The sequence below is a fragment of the Haliotis asinina genome, chromosome 10 (assembly GCF_037392515.1).
Source record: "Haliotis asinina isolate JCU_RB_2024 chromosome 10, JCU_Hal_asi_v2, whole genome shotgun sequence".
In the NCBI taxonomy this organism is placed as follows: Eukaryota; Metazoa; Mollusca; class Gastropoda; order Lepetellida; family Haliotidae; genus Haliotis; species Haliotis asinina.
Genome location: NC_090289.1, coordinates 49280673 through 49299244, shown reverse-complemented (window position 1 = coordinate 49299244; position 18572 = coordinate 49280673). Strand labels below are relative to the sequence as shown.

The window sequence follows — 18572 nt, the reverse complement described above, 5'->3', positions numbered from 1 at the left end:
GCCCGGGACAGGTTATTTTCATTCAACAAGGACTGCCTTTTCTAAAATTCACCTGTCTGATGTTGGCCTGAAAATTTAGACATGTATATGAAGATATTCATCATATGTCAGGATATTAAAACATGATGAAGTGATCTATATATAACATGAATTCAAGTGTTAAACAAATCTGAAACCAACAGTTAATTCTTTTCTTTCATTTATATTAGTTTTTTTATAGCTGCCAGGTTTTGATATAATTATTTTAAGTAAATTAGTATTTTTTTGTTATCAGGGCTGGCAAATTTTACTTCTAACCAGCCTTATGGTCTACCTGAAATTTTTTTGAGTTTCATAGCCTGCGTATATCTCGTGCTGAGTCTTTCTTGTGTGGCAGTATTTGATTGGTCAATCTAGAGTGGGCATGTTGTGATCCCAGGAACCTTGGTAATGGATTAGGGGTCAGTGTATGTTTGGAATTATGCTAGCCCTGGGGTTACTAAGGAGATTGGTTATACATGATGAGGAGGAGATGTTTTGATGTACACTATATTTGGGTAGTATTTGTGCATTGGGGAGGGCTGCTTAGGGAGGTGACACTTTGTGAATTTGAGGGTATGAGAGAAAATCCCTGTAAGCTCTTCTTGATGTTTCAATGACAGCTTTCAGCAGCTACTCACAGCCTTATGTCACGGATATACCTGAAGAGTACTGATGGAGGGAGGATGGATGTTTTTTTTAATTTTAGGATTAATTATTTTACACATTCTTGTTAATAACAGACTAATAAGTTCTGGAACACATTTTATGAGTTTGGGAAGAACAACTGCATAACAGCCACATAGGAACAAGTTTAGCAATTCATCCTTTAATACCACCTCATGACTTAATTCCATGTTACTATGGTTACAGAATTCTCTCATCCATTACTGTAGCATGATCCCATATAAAGAAAAAGTGATGTTTTTACAATGTGGAAACCTTCAGAGATCACTTTTATATTTGTAGCCAGAAAGTGACAAGGGAAAAGATAAATGCATAGATTCAATAAAATAATTGTGATTTGTAGCCATTCAGAGATGTGGCACCGAGCTGTAAATCATGAAGTGTTTTTAGGTTGTCCCAACTTGTGTGATAATCCAAGATCCCTAAGGGGCACATTCATATCAGTGGAAGCTATTTATGTCTTCTTTCATTCTGAATATTTCTATGGGAAATCTTATATCAAATACTGTATTTAGTATAACATTACATTGCATGTTTTTTTTTGTGTCTGTGGGATCATAGAGGAAAGTGTACTCTTAGAACATTAGTGGATCAATTATTAGGTAATTATATTTCATGGGAGACCTGTGTTAGATTTAAACAATAAAAAAATTAATTCTAGAGAACGTTTTGTGCCATCAACCGATGAGTGATGAGGAATTCAATCCCCTTCATCTGGCACAGGTGAAATCTCCATTGTGAGCCAGCTGCAGTCAATAAATACCCAAATCTCCTTTGGTATTGATTGACACATGTGAAATGTGATCATGTGATCAATGTAAATACACTAATGAAATTTTCTTCTCTTTGTAACACTATTTGTTTCATCACTGTTCATTTCACTTAGGTCAGTTTCAATTTCTGGGTGAGGCTGACGATATCTATTTTGTATAGCTACTTAATTATTCATTCATGTTGTGCACATAACGGGCTGGTGCTTGGTTGATGCTGGCTGTCGAAATGTTTTTTTAGCGCAAGGTTCTACAATAGACCTAAGGCCTACCATAGACTTCAAGCACAACTTTCTAAAATATTCCGGCATTTATGCTTAGACTGTTAAATCAAGACCAGTTGCTGGTGATACAGGTTTACTACAGATAAAACAGGACGGACAGAAAATCTAAACATGGTATATCTTGTAGCCTTTTGTCAAGAAGGACTAGTTACGAAGTCATAGGACTGGCTAAAGGACTTGTGATATAAAGGATAATGAGTAGTTTAAAAAGACATGGCATGTTGTCAGCTGAAAGTCTGTTGTGGAGTCATAAATGGTGTCATGAAAACTGTCAGTTCCCAATTGGGCCTCGTTTCGGAGCAGAGCTCAAAAACGTCTTAACATCTTTCAGCAAAACATGGCAGATATGTGAAGCAGACCCTAAAGTGGTGTCTTTTGCTATTTACAGATTTTTGTCATTGATCATTTCCATGGAAAAGATACAGACAGTCTCAAAATGGAGGGATTGGCTCTGTTTCTGGAGCACAACTTGAAAAAGTTTTAGTATCTTAATGTTTTAGTTTCAGCGAAACTTGACAGATATATGACCTAGACCCCAGAGTCGTGCCTTTTGCTATTTACAGATTTTTTGGCATTTTTATTTTCCCCTGTTTCCATGGAAACAGTTCGGACTTGGTCTCAAAAGGGACCGAGGGGTTTCGTTTGTGGAGCTCAACTCAAAAACCATTTCATGTCTTTCAACAGATCTTGGCACATATTTGAGACAGATCTTGAAGTGGTGCCTTTTGCTGTTACATATACAGTCGAACCCCATTAACTCGGACCCGACATATCCGGAAACCCTGCCTTCTAGATGATTTATATGTGAAGAGAAACTTATGTTCATTAATTGTACTTGCTTAACCGGACCCCACGCTTCTGGACCTGGACGGCGAATTATCAAACCATTCTTATAGATTTCCATTCAAAAGTTATCCAGTTATCCGGATGGGGAGGTATGTGCAACGTGCATGTGTATGTGTCACGTCACTATTGTTTATCTCATCACCAGGTGATTTCACTTTTAAGCTATCGGAAGGCATTTGATGTGAATTGATTAATTAACCATCAAAACACTAAAGACTCGTGTCGCTTGAGGTTGTTCATTAGTATTTGGCGCATGTGAGAACATCTCATCAGTAATGAAAACACATGTTAAGTAGGATTAAGGTAAACTACACTGTAATTGTACTGTATATAACACTTATAAATTTACCCCTACTATCTGTCGCGATGTAAGTTAAAAATAGCCTGCCACATGGTCTAAGTCATGTGATCCCATCTGAAAGTTTAATTTCTGCAGACAGCATAAGTTCGACGTGATGTCATATGTTTTAGGGTGTTTAAAATTACAGAAAAAGAGTATGCATTTGGCAAAATAGAGACTTTTTGTCATCGATTTCATCTAACTTAGCACCTGAAGCTCCACACGCTAGCTACATGATTACGTACGAGACAACCTGACAAATGGTAACCTGCGTTCCACCTTCCATGTATTATCAGTACACTTGTATGTTATGATGATTTGCTGTTATTACTATTGACAGTAATATTACTGATTGATATGCGTACATGAAATTTTTGGGCTTTTCACTTTTTGCTTGTTGATCCAGTTAACCGGACATCTCGCGATCCAGACGATTTTCGAGTGAAACCAAAACGTCCGGATAAACGTTGTTCGACTGTATGTGGTATTTATATTTTTCATGATTTCCATGGAAATGATTCAAACTTAATCTAAGAAAACATCAAATAACTGTCAGTCATCATGATTTGTCCTGTCAAATATGTGGTAGTTGGGGGGATGTCATCTTCTGATGACTGTTGTTCATAATTTCTATGGAAACAATTCAAACTATTTTTAAGAAAGCATCAAGTAACTGTCAGATGATTTGTCCTTTCAGATGGGGCTGTGGGGATGTGTCATCTTCTGATGACTCTTTGTTCCTTGCAGGGGCTGCATTCTGAATGTTTCTCTATCACTGACAAACACGAGCCTTGGTGTATGTTCATTGTTGAAGTTGATGTAATTAGTGCATTGATTGTGCTGTAACATGTGTTGGGGCCAGTACAGATATGGATTGCTGACTCTGGGTGGTGACACCAAGGTCAGTATCATGGATCACAGTGGTCTGTGCCTAATGGTGGTCACGACCCAGCAGTACAATACACAATATGCAACAGCTGGGTATTACCTTAGGACTGAATGCATTGTCATTGATTTATGCATACTCCTCTTTCGGCTTGTAATAGGTTGTGCCATGTATAACAGGTTAAAAATGCTGAAGAATTATAGAGACTTCTGCAAATGATTGGTTGGTTGTTTGGTTTGTAGTTAAACACCCTAGTCAGCAGTATTCAGCTGTATCGGTCTGTAAGTAGTCAAATCTGCACCAGACAATCCAGTGACCAACAGCATTAGCATCTATCTACACTATTGGGACTCATTAATGTGTCGACCAAGTCTGCAAACATCAGACCACCCAATTCTGTTGGTCACCTCTTGTGACAAGCATGGAATACTGAAGACCAGTTTGAACCCGGAGCAGGGGTCTCGGCGAATGAAATATAAATGAAAGTTAAAAGATCATCACAGACAAACATCTCATATTTTTAAGTGCTTAGGGTTTCCAGTACTTTTTAATGTAACTAGGTACGTGACTCTGACTTTGTAAGAGATGTTTGATATATCTTAGTAGGCATAGATCCTATAAATACTTATTTCAAATCATGATTTTTGGGAATGCGATTGCTTGAAAACTAATGAAGCCTTCAATAGCCAGTAATGAAAAATGATGTCACCATTAACCTGTCTGTACAAATTAGTCTCTAAGTGTAGGAGAAAACACGCCTCTGAGGTTTTAGTAGACAATGTAAAACCAGAGGGGGAGTGATTTCCCGCCCCCGATGGTTTTACATTGTCTACCAAAACCGAGAAGTGTTTTCTCTAACATATATACTGCCAATGAAGGGTAATTGCAATGTAGATCATCATTTGAAGGTCACATGCAATGTAAAATACAACTTTACAGATTCTGATACCATTCAGTATGCACTTACCGAAACAAATCATCAAAGATGCCATTTCAACCTTTAAAGTTGAAAAAATGTGATTGAAAAAAAGCCTGCGAAATCGCAGTTGAAACGATTTACTAAATTTCCCCCAGCACTGGGGCAAAAAATGGTTTCAACTGCTGTGCTGCGCTGCACTGTGCCCATAACGCATGTGCAGTGAATAGGTTCGCGGAGCTTGAAACAGTATGCATGCCCGGAGAATGAGGTTGTGAGCAGCAGTCTAATCTTGGTTGTGTACACAAACAAGTAAACAATCTACTTGTTACATAAAAAAACTTTTTGATTGTGATAAGCAGCCTCTGTTACAGAGAAAGCTTAATGTCTGGTCTATTGACACCTATATGTCTGCCTTACTAAAGACAAGACAATATGCAATACACAGCTTCAGTCATTGACCACATACAAATTGAACTTAACATGTATCAGGCTATACCCCTTAAACAAATTTAACTGATTTATGACTCATGTACCTGATCCCTGTCTCTGCCATATTATATAATAAGGCAGGTGTGATGCTTGTACATATGACATGTCTCTATGTCTGTGGTTTGCAAGCAAACTGCGTCCATGTTTTGCGAATGACTGGATCTGACAGAAACTGGTGCAAACTTTTGTCAGTTTCAAGTCCTGCTTTTTGCTTGGACAAATGACAGTTAGTAGCCATGCAATACTTCACCATCTCTACTGAGATATTTTTTTATTGGATCGAATGCAAATTCTGAGAACATGTATTTGCAAAACCCAACATCTCCATATATTCATTCTTTATGGATAACAACTTCTTCTAGTGTATATGATTTTGTTTCACAACAGTATATGAATCCGTACTGAAATGACACATCAATATCAAGTACAATAAAAGAAGTTGTTATCCATAAAGAATCTTACTTTCTTGTGACTCGCCATACTTCTGAAATGCCCATCAAACAGATCATCTTTCTGTAAACACAATGAACCCTCAGCGTATCAGCAAATGAGCCAGCCAATCGGAGGTAGTCGTTACACTTGAGTGCACACCCACCTGCTATGACTGGGTTTGATCTCGAGAGGACTTCATTTCGAGAGAAGTAAGCCCAAGTACAAAATACTGCCCTTTTGAATCTTATAATTTTGTTTATTTGAATTTTTACTTGTAGCAATGTATATTATATGTCATGAATAAGTGATGATTGTGTTTTAATTTTGTTTGATTTTTTGGTGGCATGTGACCTTTAATGAAGCTACTTAACAATAACTGAAGTGCGCATAAAATCAATTTAATGAAGCACACTTTAGAGTTATATTGCAGGTCCATGAGCATATACTTTATAAAATGTTGATCCGTCTTCAATACCCTAGCACCCCTGTCTCCACTTCTCTGCTCTGTCTGTCTCAGTCCCTATATAGATCCATCAAGATTCAGGGTAGAATGGTCTTCTACAACCAGTGCTTGCCACAAAAGGTCGCTTGTGGCAATGCTTGTCGTAAGAGGTGACTAACGGGATCAAGTGGTCAGGCTCACTGACTTGGTTGACACATGTCATCAGTTCCCAGTGCAGATCAATGCTCATACTGTTGATCACTGAATTGTCTGGCCCAGACTCGGTTGTTTACAGAGAATCGCAATATTGCTGAGTGTGGAATTAAATTAAACTCACTTACTCACTACTAAGCAGCATATACTCAATCCCTAAGCAATCGAAATATTCCCTTCAGCAAAGAGGTTACTGTAAAATGTATAAATAATGAAGGTGTAGCTTTCCAGGATCTTCAATCTTATTTGGACTCCTTTTCAATTCATATGCAAGATGAAGCTTTGCACTACATCCCCTTCACAGCTCCTGAAATTAAGACTTGGAAGGGAAGGGATTTCTGTATAGAAATATTTTTATTTGACCTTATACATGACTTCATTTTGGGCACCATTACATGTTCTGTATAGATTGACAGATGCTGAAGCCTTTAGCCCTTGGCTGCATCAGCTGTGAACTGCAGCATCTCCTATGTACACTCAAAAGCTCCCGCCCACAAGAAACAGACGACCATTGCAACCTTCATGGATTCATATCCACTGACTGTCAACTACATTATTTGCACAGCAGGATTTAGCAAGCAGCAAGTTTTTTCTTCCTTCAAATTGAAAAGAAGCCAGTTGGCTGCTTGAAAATATTCTTTGGATTAGATCATTGAGGGTTAATAGAAACAGCCTTAATTGCTTGATCATTGGTTTGGTTGCACAGTCCTTCCAAACTTCAGTAAAATACCAAGATCAATTGAAGTTTGGTCTCAAACAGTGCCTGAAGCCAACCATCCTCAACTAAGGCGGATATTGATTTCAGTGTCAGTATTGCATTCTGTATAAATGAAGCCTGAACATATTGAATTTTGTGCTTTTGATGTGAAATTAACATGGTGAACTGGATGTAGAATATAGGTGTGTGTATTTATTGTGCGGCTGCCATGTTTATTAGTAGACAGGATAACATGAGTCAGTGTACATAACCATTCACGACCTGCATGCTCAGTTAAAGAAATAACGCGGGTCACATTAGGCTACTGTAGTGTTTACATCTGGATGGCATTTCAGCTTCAATAACCACTTTGATAAGAGGCAAGATTGCTGATGCAGCATTAAACAATGATTACGCTCTCACCATCAGCCGCTGATTATGATTGGATCGTTACAAGGCTCACAAGAATGTATACTGTTCTGAAAGAAATAAGGTGCATGCGATACACGCGATGCTCACGATAATTTTGATGTTCTCATGTCATCATATAGTTAATCTGCCATAGGAATGACTTTTTCTTTAAATCAAAGTCTTCAATCATGAAAACCGTCCTTGTCATCATTTGTAATTGTTGAATGAAAATGTCTGACTGATTGAACATCAACCGGATTGGTTTTTTGAAATACAAATATGGATTGAATACCAGTGAATTATGTGCATTGGATTTGTTGTCCCAAGATTTTCCTGTTGTGGAATCACTATACTTAAATGAGCAACATATCAATCATCAGGAATCTGATTCATTGTAAGGAATATCAAACCACTTGATAATGTGGTTAACATTAACTCACCAAGTGCAAATAATGATAATTTCTTAAGGAATGAACAGGAGAATGGACCATATGTATTTTTAAAATCTATTAAAATATATTCCCGGAATATCATTAGATTCTGTGTAATTTATCAAATTATTTATTTTTTGATCTTTATGTTATCACCAATATACCTATTATACATCAATCCTATATCTGTGTTTGTGTTACAGACCAAGTACTACATCTGTGTTTGTGTTACAGAGCAAGTACTACATCTGTGTTTGTGTTACAGATAAAGTACTGCATCTGTTTGTGTTACAGATCAAGTAATATATCTGTGCTTGTCTTACAGATCAAGTACTACATTTGTGTTTGTGTTACAGATCAAGTACTACAGGTGTGTTTATGTGTCACAAACCAAGGACTAAATCGGTGTCTCAGACCAAGTACTACATCTGTGTGTGTGTTACAGATCAAGTGCTACATCTGTGTTGTGTGTCACAGAACATGTACCATATCTGGGTTTGTGTATCATAGACCAAGTACTACATCTGTGTGTTACAGACCAAGTACTGTATCTGTGTTTGTGTGTCACAGACCAAGTACTGTATCTGTGTTTATGTGTCACAGACCAAGTACTACATTTGTGTTTGTGTTTCAGTCTCTAATCTCCACCCACCTGCAGGCCAAGCAGGGGAAGCCCAGCCTCATCCTCAGGGTAGACGATTACAAGGAATACAAGAAACTCCTCAGGACCAAAACAAACCTGCTGGTTATATTTGCTCAATCCGGTAAGTTATTTACTATTACCTTTGTGTGTGATAAGCAGATTAGATAAAATTTCACTTATGTGTAACAGAATGCCATTGAGGCTTATGGCACTTACAGTGTCATAAATGCTAGTTATCATACATAGGAGTTACAATGACCTTAGAACAAAGTAAACCTTGTACAATACCTTAACTTTGGAAGACAATCGCCATAGTCCATTTGGCTCAAAAGGAGACCAATGAATAGCAATCTAACTCAACAAACATAAACAGAAAATTCTCAGTGAAATGCTGATCATAATCAAACCATCATGCCAGCTCCATGAGGTTTTTGCAGAAATTTGTCCTAAACCCCCCAAGTTGTTTAATAATCTATCATTAAAATATTGACACAGTTTACTATTTGTTAGGAGGATGGAGTGAAGAGAAAGGCACAGCCAGGTGTGAGAGAAAGGATGGATATGGCACACCACAGGTTAATGATTAAAAACTTTCTCGGCTCTTGTGCACATGCTTCTTGAACACCTGGCTGTCCCTTTCTCTGCACTCCCTCTTGTAAGAAACTGTGAACTATTTCAATGTTTTTAATGATAGTTTGTTGAACAACTTGTTTATTTTTAGGACAAAAATTCTGCAAAAAAACTCATAGAGTTGGTATGATGTTTTCATAAAGATCAGCCATTCATTGGGTATATCAGTTTAGGAATGAGATTGCAATTCATACGCTTGCTTTTGAGTCAAACAGACAATAAGTGTTCTGGTGCAGACTGTCATCATATTTCAGGGATAGGTATTCATCCTCACCCTTCCAGCAACCACTTTATCAGCTAAGCCTGCCATAGCTTACCTTATGCAGTTGAAGGAAAACCATGTTCTATGGATAGTCAATTTCTTTATTGCAATGTGTGAGACGTTTTTGCAATATGTGAGACCATTATCGGGTATTTGCTAAAGGTATTAGTACCTACACCAAAATGTCTCACTTATTGCAGTAGAGAAGTTGACTATCCATGGAACTTGGTTTTCCTTACAACTACAGCTTCTAAAATGTCGCTGAAAGAACTTAAACGGTTGGTTGGGCAATAATGCATTTAACTTTCTGAAGTGAAATGGAGGTGATATGCATGTGTCAGTGCAAGAGGTGCTATCAAATATGCTGCTGCTGTTTGTAGGTAGATCTAGTCGTGCTGCAGGGTAAGTCACATCTTGGACAGTGGTCAGCAACAGGGCTACAGCTGTGGGCAAACACTTTTGCTCTTTGGGAAGCTAACACAATTAATTGTTTTGCAACAACTCATACAGTCCTTTCCCTTTTTTCTGTGGTGATTCCATTAAGAACTGCAACCTTTGAAACATTGCTGATTGTTTGAAACATTCTCGTGTCGATTTTGAGTGTGAAAAGTAGTAGGCAGGATACACCGGTTCACTGAGACACCTCTGTTATGACTTGTGAGACTGAGGTGGTAGGCAGGATACACCGGTGTCACTGAGACACCTCTGTTATGACTTGTGAGACTGAGGTGGTGGGCAGGATACACCGGTTCACTGAGACACCTTGTTATGACCTCTGTTATGACTTGTGACACTGTGTTGGTCATTATTTGTGAGCTGTTCTATTTCATCATACCCAAAACATGCGTATCATTGTTTGTACATCAGTCAGTATTCTAACACAATCAACGATTGTTCTAGCACTGTCATCCAATTGTCTAGAAGAATCAACCAATGGTGTAAATGTCAGCTATTGTTCTAGCACTATCAACCACCCGTCTAACTATATCAACCAATGATCTAGCACTATTAACCATTTGTCAGTCTGTATCAGCCATTGTTATATCAGCCAGTTGTCTCGTCCAGACTGTTTTGCTCAGGTGCTGCTGTGATATTACTGAAATATAGCTGAATAAGGTGTACAGACAACATGCACTCATTCAGTCAGTCACAGTTAACTCCCTTGTAGAAAGATCACAGCTGATTCTTTAGTTCAGAGTATGATCATGGTATAGACTAGTGGTTAAAGCCTTAGCTTTAACTGCAGAAGGCCTGTTTTCATAGGGCATTTGTGTGAAGTCCATGTCTGGTGTCCCCTGCCATGATATTGCTGTGTTACTGCTACTAATCACTCAATCCAGGTCACAAGGATGCGTAGAGTACATAGCTTATACAGTGAGTATCACATATACAGCAAGTTCTGTGGTCCATCCCATGTTGTATGTCATCACACCATGCAGTTATTAAATATTAAAATCTAATTAGGTTTGGGGGACATATGTTCGTTATCTGTGGTTCAACCCTTTGGCTGATCAAGGGCAACACATGGTTTTTCATGTTTGATGTACCATGCTGTGATTGCCTGACTTTGGGAATATCTGATGTATGATCAGGGGAAGAAGGTAATAGGAATGATGAAGAGTACTGGTAGTTCAGATGTGTTGGTTAGTGATCAGTATCATTTGAACTATGACCAAAATCCAGATATGCCAACCTCTTCGACATTTTATCCTAGTCACTAGAAATTTTAGCCTAAAACTACATGACTGCACTAGAAATTCTATGAAATTTTAAGAAAATTAACTGACATTCTGATATATGGGCAAAACCATATTTTTTGGTTTATTAATTACATTTTCTCCAAAAAGAGAGGAAATGTAATGCTGATAATTTGAAAATTTGCTGTTAGAGGCATGTGAAACTAAAGCTTTCTCAGAATCCATTGTGATTTTGGGTATTTAGTTGACTACTAATATTATAGTCAACCAACTAATTTTGATCCCTGAAACTACTATTTGCAACACTTGGGAGTTGGCATCTCTGAAGATGTAATGTGTCCATAGCATGATGTAACTTTGATGTAGTGTGTGTCCGTTGTGATGTAGCCTCACACTGTAACACATATTCACACAGACATGCACAGAAACACAGACATCCTCACGCTCACACACACATTCATACAGTGGTGGTTTTCAGATCATTTGAAATAATTGAATAATTGCAATGTCAGACCAAACACCTCCAAGCAATTGATCACATTTTCTTATAACACAAATGATTTTGGAAATACTGATTTTAGTTTTTGAAATATTTGATGATGGACCATATCTTAGAATATGTCAGGGCCTGAAAATATGCTTAGTTCTTAGGAACTCACTTCACTCACTGAAATGTTTATGTTAGGCTCTGAAGTTTACGTTCATGATGTATTAAAGGAGCAAGTTGTATCATGTTTTACTCATTTGCAATAACAACCTGAATAGGAAAATCCCCCCAGTTTTTTTCATTGATTGTTGGTAATGAGCCAATCATCAATATTGTGATATTTCACCCAAATTCCACCACACTCACACAGACGTGCACAGACTCACAGAGAGAAAGACATAGAGACACACTTACAGATATGTACACAGTACCACACAGATGTGTAGACACACCACACATTAACGAAAAGACCGTCTTTGTTAGACAAGTGTTATTATTGTCATACAGTTTATATTCTGCCCCACCCACCTCTTCAATGCTTATGCCAGTGAACAGGATGTCAATAAATTAGGATGTGTTTTTGTCTTTACTACATTTCCTTTTCACATAACACCAATCTGTTTCCCTCGGAATCAATTTATTCTTGAGGTATAAGAGGTAAATGTCAACAGATTTCAAACAAGTGACAGTTACTATGGTGTACATAGCCAAGACACTTTTGTGCTCTCTCACACTGATACAGACCTCCGTGTTTGCAGAAGACTTTTTGCTGCTCTAAGACCAAGTCTTGTTTTTGCTGTCTCTCCTTAGACACTGGCAGTGTGTTAGTGAATGTGCTCTGGGATTTAAATGCTTTGTGATTAAAAAGCTTGATGTCCCTTGAATATGTGTGCATTGAAGTTCATATCAGTAAATTGTGAAAATGTTTTTTCTCATAAATTTAAGACTCAAAGTAACTGTTTTTATTGATATTTGAAATGAGTATTCTGAATCATGGCATTCATCAGCTTAACAAACCTGAGGAGCCATTATTATTAAAACCTTACTGACTCATTCACTAACGCATTCACTTTATACTGTTAAATTCTGCTTACACTTATTCCAGTTAAGAGGCAGAGGGGTAGCCTAGGGGTTAAAATCTTTGCTCATTACTCCAAAGACATGGATTCAATTCCCCACATGTGCAAAGCCCATTTCTGGTGTCCCCTAACATGATATTGTTGGAATATTGCCAACAGAGGCATAAAAGCCAACTAGCTCACAAGACACAATTCCGTCCACTGACAACATAATTCTTAGGCATGGTAAAGTAGCAACAGTGCACTTGAACTTGGTAAATAACAACTCTATGCTTAAACTTGGTGAAGTAACAATGTTGTACTTAAACTTGGTATAGTAACAATGTTATACTTAAACTTGGTAAAGTAATAATGTTATACTTAAACTTGGTAAAGTAACAATACTATACTTAAACTTGGTAAAGTAACAATGTTATACTTAAACTTGGTAAAGTAACAATGTTATACTTAAACTTGGTAAAGTAATAGCTCAAGGCTTAAACTTGTTAAGTAATCACGCTATGCTTAAACCGGGTAAAGTAACAGTATAATACTTTTTAATGGTGACCAGTTTACCTTACCTGCTTATTCCAGGCAATATAGAGAGTTTATTAACTGAGTGCTGCCGTATCATTAATATCATATAAAGTGTGGAAAATGTATAATGCAAGCATTCAGCGTATGTGTTTATCATATAATGTCATTCTGAAAATTCCTCCAGAAATAGAAGCAAATGGTACATGAATCTGTATGAAGGGAATTGAGTATTCGCATAAGAATACTTCATGACAGCAACATAGGGTTAGTCATAATGATGCTGTCATAGCTCTTGTTTAAAAAGTGGTCGTATCTAGAAAGAACAGCAAGATTGGGCAGGGTTTTCTTGGCAGTGTTTCTGTTTTCATTGTTGGTGATCACCTCATCAATACCAGTTTCTGATGACGGATGGAATCAGTTCGTCGTCTGCCTTGTTGTGATTGATAGATTGAAATCCTTGGTTCATACCATTCTTGGATGATAGCCTGTCACACTTGCCTCATAATGTGTTTCTTGTTTTCTAAAGTCAGTGACTGCAGTAATGTTCCAAGAACCTCTGCCATTAAGTATTGCAGAATCACCAAGGTGGATAATGGGGGCTGCCGTGTTTGTTTGCAAACTTGCTCATGCAGTGTAAACAAAATCAACAAAATGTTAACAATTTAGGATTGACATGACATGTACTGAGTTTTGTGAAAGTAGTTTGTGTATTGACCTAACTTGCATGTTTATGAGCTATGGATGCCAAATCTATTAGATTGCTTTGTTGCACCAGTAACACCCTCCATTAGATGATAAATATATATCACATATTAATGAACTTACGTTTCCACTTCTATTAACTGTTTTCGTGTAGGGTGGTTTACCACATGGCTTACTGGGATAAACTTCTAGAAACTTGATGATGATTGCTGATAACTCCGTTTAGAGTTGCAGTACTGCTGAATATGTGATACAGGGTTTCTGTTTACATTCTTTATAGTTTTCATACAAACACTTTTTTGCTTGCGTATCATTGTTGATCAGCTTTGTAACCAGGTAGCTTGCTTCGTTACTTAGTTTTTTGTTTAATTTCTGCCTTCTTTTTCACAATTGTATTATATTCTGCACCAAGATGGAATGGGCTTGTCATGTAACCATGGTAACACAGTGTCAGGGTATATGTTGTCACTACCAGGATCACAGCACTGTGCAAATGTAACTCAGTACTGAAAATATGTATGACGAACTCATCCAAGTGCATCCTAAACCATGCATCACTAATCAGAAATGTGCCACAAAGAGTCACATGAATCTTGGTAATGGACAGTAGATGATGGAGATAGCTTGGCTGAGTTTTAATAGTTCCACCATTTTCTCAGTGATTGTCATAAGAGGCGACCTATGAGATTGTGTGGTCAGGCTTGCTGACGTAGTTGACTCATGTCATTGTATCACAGTTGTGTAGAATGATACTCATGACGTTGATCACTGGAATGCCTGGTCCAGACTTTGTTTACCTTTATTTACCGGCTGCAGCGATGTAGCTTGAATGTTAGAGAGAGTCGCACGCTGACTCTAATGTGTTATTGTCCATGCTGTCAGCCTCAGGTTTCCTAAAATGGACATGTTTCATTCCTGCTATTTTACCACTATTTTCAATCCAGACTTGATTACAGAGATATCCGGTATGTCTATAATTGATCATTTTTGTTGTTTAGTTGAACTATATATTTTTGTATGACTCATGTCCTATAATTTTCACAGGTAATGTCTAACTTGAGCAATTTATAATGAATGTAAGACTCTGTATGTATTGCCCAGTCTCTCTCTCTGCATAATGTACAAGCATGTCTTCACTTTCCTCAGAAAAGGCAGCATCGAAGTCCATGACATTATTTGAGGATGTGGCTGAGGAGGTGAAAGGAAAGGGCACTATGGCCTTCATTAACTGTGGGTAGGTGAACTAACAAATCGGAGGACTAATCGCTATGAAACAGTGATCAGTACAATCGGTTGTTTTGTTATTGGCTTCATCCATAATGTTGTGCAGAGTTGTGTCCCTTATCAGCAATCACTGATTCCCAGATTCACCCCGATTTTGATTGCAAAATTTGTCTGACAGCACCATACCCATAATCATAATTTAAGTTTGAGCACAATCACCAGCATCTGGAGGGACAAAGTAAATCCACCTTGTATCCTGATATTACGTCTTGAAAATGAGCATTAGGTATTGCTGTAATGTAGTAGAGAGTAGTTTTATGATTTCATCATTATTTGTAGACTGCCGCTATATAGCTAGAATATTGCTAAACTAAACTCACTCACTCAATAGTGAGTATCATATTGAATATTTGTGTTCTGTGTGTGTTTTCTTTTGTTTAAGTTTTGAAAAAATGAAGCTGAGATGTTGACACCTTTTTTATTAAGTACCAGTGCAGCTTTTGTTTTGATTCATTGGTCAGTAAATGCACAGTGCTTTTCCCACGCATGACATTTTGTGGAGGTTTCCTCAGATCCTCTAACAGAGAAGTATCAAATCAAATGTAACAGATCTGATTTTTGTGAGACAGGATGGTGACAAGTTGTTAGTTTAGTTTGTGACTCATTGCTCATTTCCATATATTGACTAGGATTAAAATTCTTTCTGTTTGCAGAGAGGAAAAAAAATTGTGCAAGAAGTTGAAGTCCACACCTGCAGCACCATACACCCTGAAGCATTTTAAGTGAGTACACTTATGTCACAGTTCACTTTCCTCATATTACACTCATGTCACAGCACACATGTCACAGAACACTTATGTGACAGTATGCAAATGTCACAGTACACTTATATCACAGTGCACTTCTGTCACAGTTTACTTACATCACAGCGCACTGGTGTCACAGAATTCTTATGTTGCAGTAAACTTATATCACAGTGTACTTATATCACTATACACTTAGGTCAAAGTGCACTTCTGTCACACTGTACTTATATCACAGTACATTTACATCACAGTATGCTAACGGCACAGTGCACTTACTTTTTTATTGCCATTTAAAAACAATTATTTTGACTTTCCGATCATCCATTTGTCCACCATAAGAATTACAGTCCGTGAGAATGAGTGTGACTGAATCTACAACTCATTAACCTTTCCGGTCTGTATTTCTGAGAGAAAAAACATAAAAATGTATTCCTCCTTCGTCACTTTTTTTTATCAGAAATTAAATAAAAGAGCCCTACCTCCCTCGTCACTTTTGATAAAAACATTGAAACATTTTGTGAAACATTTAATTTTATTTTATGCAGCCTTACAGTTCACTTATGTCCAAGTACACTTATATCAGAGTACACTTATGTCATAGTATGCTTGTGTCACAGTGCACTTATCACAGTCCCTCTTACATCACAGTACACTTGCCTCACTACGCTTACAAGCGGTACATATATTTCTACTCTGTTGTCCTTGTCAGATACAATTGATTGTCATGTTACCCTACATCCTGGTTATGTTAAGTATACCATAATATCACCCTCTCATCTTTTTCAGAGATGGTGATTACAACCGTGATTATGACAGAAAGTTGGTGTTCAAGGTAAGACTTCTTGTGGTATAGAGTAAAGGGCATTATGACTTGCATGTATCATCAAGGTTACGATACCCATCAAGATGCTGAGTTGTCTATGTGTTCATGTTTTCAGTCGATGGTGAATTTCATGTTAGATCCCACTGGTGACTTGCCCTGGGAGGAGGACTCCACAGCCCAGGATGTTGTCCACATCGACAAAGAGGATGTAAGTACTACAGCATCAGCATCACAACATTATTCTTTTACAACATGCTGAAGTAATGCAGTGCATTAAAGTGTTATCAGTTATCTCCCTTATGTATCACCCAATCAGCACCCAACACCACCAACCCAACGAGTCATGTGAATTATCGATTTACAGTATTACCTCATTAGTGATGTGTGGTTATTTGACTAAGCTCTTTAAACTTTAAAATTAGTTGTCAAGTGGAATATTTATTTTATTTCTAATATTTTCTGTTTCAGGGATTTAACAAATTGTTGAGAAAAGAGAAACATCCGATGTTGGTGATGTTTTACGCACCATGTGAGTAGAACATATTCTGGGCAGAAAGCCCAATGCATTAATGGACTTAGGTATAAGAAAAGTCATCCTATCCTATGGAATTTACATCATTTCAGAAATGGAGATCATCATTCAATCAGTATGAAAGTTATAAGATTGGTTCGAATAATCGAGATTTGAAATTTGTCTGTATCAATGCTTGCTGGTTTTGGATAATGCTAAATGAATAGCTCAGGATAGAATTAGTCAAACAAACATCTTCAAATTTTGAGGAACATTATATCAATATTTCACTGATTTCCTGACCTTCAACATATCCTCTGAGGTGAAAATGGTTTTATTACATCTCATCCTTCATAGTGCATGTCATGACAATTTTGAAAGGTGGGCCCTGTAATCTTGGTACAGATTAAGAATGATATATTGACTTAAGCAACATGATTCTACTACCCTATGTTATAATGAGATAGAACTTTAAATGAAGATTGAGTCAGTAAATGTTTGACAAGATTGTAAGTCAATGAGGACCTATTTTGTTGGTTTGCTGCTAAAGCTTACTTAAATTAAATTGTCTGCGTTATGACACCATGTTGGTCCTGTGATATATTCTGATGAAGTTTATGATGAAATAATAATATGTTTAAGGCTTAAAGATAATTGTAAGTGGATGTTTTGGGGAAGTAACTAAGGCGATATTTACAGGGTGTGGATACTGCAAGCGATTGAAGCCCGAATTTGCGTCTGCTGCCACGGAACTACGGGGTAACTATGTAAGTGTCTAGAGTATAATGTTCACTACGACAAAGGGACATTCTAGAATAGAACCCAAGTAAGTTATGCCTGCTGAAAGATGATGTAATTCCATTTCAGTTATATGATACATATAATATCATCAAACATGGTGTCTACTCTCTTTACTCAAAATGGAAAGAATGCTACCACACCACAATCATACTATGCACCTCAACACACCACACGTTTGTTTTTTGTTTGTTGTTGAACACCTGACACAGCAATATTCCAGCTACATGGCATGCGATTGGGAGAAGGGACGGAGTGAGTGTATGGCAGAATGGTGAGGCACGTATAATGATCTGTGGAATGTCCAGCTTTACTTAGCATTTTTCAATCAATTGTCATGTCATTGTTATGATGATAAGCTCTCTGTTGTAGGTGCTGGTTGGTATCGATGTCGACAAGCCCCAGCAGATGGCATTACGAGCTCAGTACAACATCACAGGTTTTCCAACAATGTACTACTTCGAGTAAGTTTTGTTCTTCATGTGAAATAGTTTGAAAGTGGGAGCAGCCAGCACAAATATAGTTGTGA

At 37.5% G+C, this 18572-nt stretch overlaps 1 protein-coding gene across 1 annotated transcript in view; it reads left to right on the top strand.

Annotated features, from left to right (window-relative positions):
- The window catches only part of LOC137299129 (protein disulfide-isomerase A5-like), a 39562-nt gene that overhangs the window by 8042 nt on the left and 12948 nt on the right, over positions 1-18572 (top strand). The window contains exons 2-9 of the mRNA XM_067831659.1: positions 8500-8629; positions 15028-15115; positions 15819-15887; positions 16698-16743; positions 16850-16942; positions 17203-17263; positions 17945-18012; positions 18416-18507. Of these exons, the coding sequence (XP_067687760.1) occupies positions 8500-8629; positions 15028-15115; positions 15819-15887; positions 16698-16743; positions 16850-16942; positions 17203-17263; positions 17945-18012; positions 18416-18507 (647 nt within the window). The remainder of the gene's footprint in view (positions 1-8499; positions 8630-15027; positions 15116-15818; positions 15888-16697; positions 16744-16849; positions 16943-17202; positions 17264-17944; positions 18013-18415; positions 18508-18572) is intronic.